This window comes from Heliconius melpomene, chromosome 12 (genome assembly GCF_056956725.1).
Source record: "Heliconius melpomene rosina isolate 202511_hmr_F chromosome 12, ASM5695672v1, whole genome shotgun sequence".
Taxonomy (NCBI): Eukaryota; Metazoa; Arthropoda; class Insecta; order Lepidoptera; family Nymphalidae; genus Heliconius; species Heliconius melpomene.
In genome coordinates, this window is record NC_140400.1 from 4,632,100 (window position 1) to 4,639,421 (window position 7,322).

At 32.2% G+C, this 7,322-nt stretch overlaps 1 protein-coding gene across 1 annotated transcript; it reads right to left on the reverse strand.

The window, feature by feature from the left end:
* Window positions 1-896: 896 nt before the first annotated feature.
* On the reverse strand, window positions 897-7,175 carry Mtpbeta (mitochondrial trifunctional protein beta subunit). The gene is made up of 11 exons (XM_085194987.1): window positions 6,974-7,175; window positions 6,466-6,637; window positions 5,133-5,320; window positions 4,637-4,824; window positions 4,269-4,443; window positions 3,752-3,882; window positions 3,281-3,382; window positions 2,768-2,881; window positions 2,350-2,424; window positions 2,045-2,122; window positions 897-1,692 (listed from the first exon to the last, which is right to left on the reverse strand). The coding sequence occupies exons 1-11, from the start codon at window positions 7,035-7,037 to the stop codon at window positions 1,558-1,560; spliced, it is 1,422 nt and encodes a 473-aa protein (XP_085051113.1). The 5' UTR covers window positions 7,038-7,175; the 3' UTR covers window positions 897-1,557.
* Between the last annotated feature and the right edge of the window lie 147 nt (window positions 7,176-7,322).

Below are 7,322 nucleotides of genomic sequence, written 5' to 3' on the forward strand. Positions count from 1 at the left end.
TTATCTTTTAAGATTTCTTTTTATGTTTTATAAGAGTTTATAATCTGTGCGAAATTATTATTAAGTGTTCACATGCTTGCCGAGGTTAGCGGACGCTTGCCACAAGCCCAAGAAAGTTTGGCTTGGCTTGTGGACAGAACACATTTACTCATTGTAATTGGGCTTGTGACAGCTTATCGCCAATCCGGACTTGCCGATTTTTGAACACGGATTTAATTCGTGGCAAAAGCTTGTAACTTGTTTACATGTCGGCGCATATTCAGTCTCACTCATGATTTAGGCTACCTATTGATTTATTTTAATGTAAATGTAATAATGAAAAACAAATAAACATTATTCTTAGTGTATTAAATATTTATAAACTCAGAATAAATAAAAAAATATTCAAGTCTTTTTAGGTTCAAATAAATCTCGGTTGTAATGTCGGTTTAAGGCCAGAGTTTGCCTTAAACCGATCAATATTTTAATATGCAAAAATTTGTATATTAAAACATTGATAATTCTGAAACTTTAAAAACTCAATTATGTAAATTCGGTCAGCGGTAGTAAGATACGCGCGAAAAACATAACCCTTCCTTAGCAGTCAATTCAATATCTGTAAACGTTTACCTACTAATATTAATATCGGGGAGCGGCGAAATTGGAGAATAATGGGATGTTTCAGTAGATTTAATTACTTAGATTCTTCCTACTAATAGAAACTACACATGAAACGGGAGACCCCAATGTCGCGTTATGGCTTGCCAGAGCGGCGAAACGATAATATTTAATTCCCCCAAATAGGGATAGATCCCACTACCATTGGGATCACAAACTGTCCCAAATGGCAAAAAAATGTGATGTGTTATCCATGTAAAACTGATCTATATTGTTGTTTATAATTAAAATAAAATATATATTTTTATATAATCTTTATTTAATAGACATTTCTACATATAAATAATCATCAAAAATACATAGCTTTCTCTCTTACATGCTAATTAAAAAGTAATTTTTAATATTGATACTAAACAAAAAAAAAACAGCTGTATATAAAACCTAAGTTAAAGAGAATTGGATATAAGTAAAACTAAAAAAAAAAGACAAATGAAACATTTTGTATATTATTTTAACACTTAGTGGTAACAATATATAGAAGAGTAAATAAAAAATCTAAAGAGTTAACTGTTAAGGTTTTTTAAAAAAAATATTTCTAGTATATAATGTGTGTTTGTAAGTAAATAAAGATTATTTTGAATGTGAATTGAATACAGTTTTAAATATTTTTACATACCAAGTTATGCTAGTTCAACATTATATGAAAACATACATTCATAAGGAGCAATACATAATCTAACACTTGCATAAATCTACTATTATATTCCAGTGGTAGCGGGTTCACTGAGCAGTGACATCAGGGTTGCGGTTATATGTACTACACTGAAACCTGGTTATGTGGGACCTAGATAAATGAGAATTTTCTATCATTGAGAATTAAAATAAATCCTTGTTCCCTCGAGATCCTGACGAACCAGGTGTCACTGTGAAGCACTACACCCCACGCCGGTGGTAGCGGGTTCATTGCGCGACCGCATCGGGGTGTCTTTCGAGCAGCATGGCGACGCCCTGCCCGCCGGCCGCGCATGCAGATATGAGCCCGAACTGGCCGTCCTCGCGCACGAGGCGATGCGCTGTATGCATCGCGAGGCGCACCTGGGGAAACGACACATTCAATTTATATTTTTTGAGAACGTCATGTTTTATCGTCATGATTGTTAACGGAAACTGTATTGTATCAATTTCAAATAATTTTATTCGTAATAAGAAATTACAGAACGGTCGATTTGTTGTCGCCGCATGGTCTTTCTGAACTTTCGCGAATTGTACACTCGGAAAAAAGTAAGCAAGCAAAAGTAAGAAAAAATTCTTTATACAAAAAAAAAATAAAGTAATGGTGAAACTCACATTAAACATTGAAGTGTGTTAAGAGCTGTTCTAACACTAGGTTCCGTCGGACTATACTATATGCGGGATATTGCTTGAAGCTATCTATAAATAAGCTTACCCCAGTAGCAGCGAAAGGATGTCCGATGGACAGAGAGCCTCCCCACTTGTTCCACTTGGCCATATCCGGAGAACCCACCTGTAATATCCTCACTCCTATATTATATATATAATATCTCATCCTCACTCCTATATATATAGATATATATAATATCATTCACTGTGTACGAGCATATATTAGCACTATATGCTTGTACTTGTAGGAGCGATGGTTGAGTTCAATTTTAAATACATATCATGAATTCAAAATAAATTTATTTTCACAATCTGATAAAATAAAAATACGGGTAAAATATTGGAATTTACCTTAGCCTGACGTCCCAAATAGGTTTGTGCGAACCAGTCCGAGTCCAGAGCCTTCAAGTTGGCTAAAATTTGTCCCTGTAATAAGTTAGCTTTATGAATTCTTTAATAAAAATAAGTTAAAAATATAATAATTATAAAACATAATTTCTATTACATTAATATAGTAAAACACAATTACAACAATAATAGTGGCGCAACATGTGACTTTAGACACGACTTTTGTGGGTTTGATTTCCATTGGAGAGAATGAATTATGTAATTATTGAATTCTTTACTTTGGTAACAAGACAAAGCGCGGCATCAAGTACGCGAAATATCTCGAACATTCGGAGGAAAGTGAAGAACGGTGTGTTTAACACTAGGTTCCCTCTGCTATATGCGGGGTATAGTATGAGGGCAAAAAAAGAAAAAAAAATACCGCAAAAGCTTCATGTATCTCCCAAGAATCAATATCAGAGAGCTTGAGCCCAGCTTTGTCCAGAATCTTGGGAATGCCATAGGCTGGTCCAAGAAGCAGCTGGTCCACGGGGTCCTAAAGACAATTTATAGTATAAGAAATAAATAAAATTATAAACATATAAATGTTATTGAGTAATTCTCTTCTATACACATAACTCTTGACCATAATTAAGTAGTGAACATAGAAAAGTGGACAAGAGGTTTATTTATTAACTTGAAATGTAAGCAATATGAAGTAATTTATATTATTTAGTAGGAAATAAGCAAATCTGATTATTATAATACAGACAAGTATCAATTACAGTTAAAAGGAGTTTAATATTTTATGGACAATTAAAAAATATTATGATCATAACTTAAATTAATAGTTCTCAACATTATAAAAAAAAACCAACAGTAATAATAAGGATATTTCAAACTTGTACTTTTTATTATATTAATGATAAACAAAAATAATAATTTAAAAGCCTACCTGAGCAACATAAGTGAAATCTCGTAGATAAGCTTTGGGCTTCAGACCAAGCTCTTTGGCCTTCGCCTCCGACATGATGAGACAAGCTGATGCACCGTCCGTCTGTGTGTTTACATATAAAAATAAATACACAGAAGCATGTCCTGCACTGGTAAAACCAAGTGCACCGTTGAATTCCGTCACTCAAGAACACGCAATGTCTACATATGCTATACCTTTTTTAAGGTATACATTATACCTATTTGTCGAGTCACATAAAAACGTATTACGATTATCACATAAAAAATATATCACGACCACGAATTGGGACAGATTGGTCAGACTATATCATACAGAATTTAATGTAAGCACAGTATGCGAAAAATAATAGTTACTTTTTATAATACAAACATAAATTGAAAAGAGAGGAAATTGAAACAATTTTCTAACAATTACTTAGTTAATTTTTGACTGCATTTTAGCAATAGTTACCAAAAACGAAGCATTAGCCGCAGTGACGGTGCCATGGGGCTTGATGAAAGCTGGTTTCAGTTTAGCAAGCTTCTCCGGGGCGGACACACGGATGCCATTGTCCTTCTCCACCAAGCCATCTTTGCCTTCCACTGAAATAAAATTATAATAACACTAATGACGAAAAGGATGAATAATAACAAAGTTACAAAAGGGGTGTATTTGTTATTACGTCCATACAACTTTAAATAATTTTATTCTTGTAATATTTAAATATTATAAAAAAAGACAAAAAAAATGAGAAATAAGGAAAAAAACCTTTATTTTGTTTTGTTTACTTTGTTATAACAATGTAATCTATTTCTTGTTAATAAAGTGTCCAAGAGTACTCCGCAATACTACACATACTCAGGTATACATCCTCAAATCTGAAATAGTACTACAGAAACTACGACAACTGGGATCTGATTGATATAATATATATGTCATACTGTCACGCCACGAGGTCCCAGGACAACATAACATACAAGGAGCTCACCCTTAACAGGTATGAGGTCTGTGAAATAGCCCTTGCTCTGCGCCTCTGCGGCCAGAGTGTGTGATCGTAGCGCATACTCGTCCTGCTCCGCGCGCGACGCCCCGAACGCCGCAGCCAAGCGGTCGGCACTGTGACCCATAGTTTCACCAGATGAGAACTCTGCTACCGCTGGCAGCTATAAAAGAAAATTTAATATAGAGAGTAGCAGAGCAGCAGTAGACAACATTTTGTTTACGCAGGGACAGAGACTAGGTTGGTTACTCTCTGCCAAATCTTTCGCTTAAGCTAATAAGGGTTATTTAAGCATTTTTGCCTCGAACAGGAATCGAACAGAAAATACTATAGAAGGGTCGGAATAAATTACATACCTCAGGTGCAAAATAATCAGGTCGAATAGAGGCCAACAAGGACAATCTCTGCGCTGGTGTCTTAGCACGGTTGAGTCTCAGCAATAGAGATCTCATTTTCCTAGAATGACGGATGGGCACATCGGACATGAACTCCGCACCGCCAGCCACGATCACGTCGTAAGCACCCGCGGCAATCATGCCCACGCCTGCGGAACGGACATGTTTGATTTAGTTATACTGGTTTTTTTATCCCTTGCTCCTCATAAGATTAAATACACATTCGGCTATGCTTTAAACAACACTTTACAGTTCATTATTGAACATTTTAATTTCTAATACAGATAAATAAGATATCAATACTTGAGATAAATAAGATTTTAATACAATATTCTATGCACATTCCTTATTATATCTTTAGCACTACTAGTGTAGTCCACCCATCCACCACTCCCACTCCATCTTTCCGCTAAAAACAAATGTATCAATAAAAAATTTAAACAAATTTGTAGGTCACCTGTAGTAATAGCCTGGTTTGAAGATATACAGGCCATGGTCACAGTATGAGCCGGTGTCTTATCACTGAAGCCTGCCGCTAGAGCAGCCTCACGACCAATGTTCGATGTTTTCACCTCTTGAATAACTGTGCCATACACTATGTAGTCTACTACATCCTTAGGTATGCCAGTTTTTTGGAGAAGGCCCCTTTACATAAGAAAATTAAAATATGTTAATATTCAAAGGAGCATGATAAGTAAAAACCATATTTATATAATTATTTAAAATACATGTGATACATGTTAAGAAATAAAAAAGAGGATTATATAATAGGATTATATATTTGTTTTTGTTAGTGTCTTCTTGGAGAAAGACCAATCTCTCTCTTAGTCTCTTAGGAACATTTAATATATTAAAAGAGCTTTGTCATAAAATTTATGTTCACTTAGTATGTATAATAAACTTACTTAAAAGTTACATGCTATAAATTACATAATTTAGTTAATTACTGTAATAAAATAATTATATATTATTGCTAAATGCTATCCACATTTGCAAAAAAGTATAACTATGCAAACTTCAACATTATGTTGAATTATCTGACATATAATCTGACATTATTTCATTATGGAAATGTTAACATACTTTATAACCTCATATTTAACTATATATACCTTAATAAAGATAAAAAAGTTTAAATTCAAGTCTCTATCATTGTCATATTAATTAGGAAGATTTTATGCTTTCATTTGTGACTACTACTACAGTATATAGTTATTTTTATTTTTGTCAATTGGCTAATCCTTCATAGTAATATTTAAATTGTTAAAAAATTTTGATTGTATGAATCAAATTATATTGAAAGGTAAGCCTTGAAAATAAAATTCATATATCCATACATTAGACAAAAATATAAGAAAAAAAAAAATACTAATCATAAGAACTGTACAGAATGTTGTAATGTACAATGTATCACTAGATATTCTCACGCAAATGGATTAAAAAATATTGGCTATACAATTTTTTTTATTATTTAAATGTAAAGCAGTAAGTTGTAAGTATAAAAAATTAGAAATTTAAAAACTTATTCATTTAACTCCCTAATTGGAATCAAGAATATAATCATTTTATGTTTCTCTAAATTTCAAGCAGAATCAGTTTTAAATTATAATCAAAAGTCTGTAAATAATACTTAGAGATGTCATAAACAACAGATTTTATTGATGATACAAATTATAATATCATTCACTGCTTTTCACTACAAACTCAAAATAATTGTTTATCTTTGCAAAAATTTTTTTATTTGAACTTATATACTTTTATTTTGAATGAGTATGAATATTCATACTCACAATAATGAATGTCTAGCAAGTTCATGTGGCATCATTTTGGCATAATCCGTAAATGATACAAGAAAAGGTGTCCGGACTCCATCCACCAACACAACATTTTTGCCAGTCTTATCTGGAAGACTTTTCTTTTGCTGTAATGCTGCTCCTACACTTAGAGTGCGTCTGGTGGTGTCTAAACGATGATATAAGAAAAATAGTTATTTTTTTTTTATCTTAATTATTATGGAAAAATTTACTTTGTCGGAACAATAAAAATCCCAAAACATAAATATGGCATGATCTGTTTTTTGTTAAATTATTCAATAAATAGTAACTCAATATTCAATACTATTCTATGCCAACTTCCGAAGTCCAAAGTTTACTCTAAAAGTATTACTATACAATGTTAATAGTTAAAACTTAATAAATTAATCGAAAAACATTTCCTTTAATTGACAATAATATGTATTGATACATGTTAAAATTATAAATTGAAATATTACAATTTTAAAAATAAAGTTATAATTACCAAATTTCACTGAAGAAGTAGGGCGAGTTGCTTTAATCAAACTTTTTGCGATTTGTGATGCCATGATTTCTTTTAGACAAGTGCCAGTTTACAATAAGATTGATTACTATTTCTGTAAAATAAAATAAAACTTATCTAAAATAATTAAAACTATAGAAAGTCTCACTCGTCTCATTTAAGCAAAAAGTTGGACTCTGACCTGTCAGTGGAAGACAGCTAGATGAACATGTTGATAAACGTTCAAAAATGATAGACATAATTTTTTATATCTAGAAATAATTTATCTTGAGCAAAAAAGAGTCTAATATTTTTACTTATTAGGTATACCACATTATTATTAAATATAATT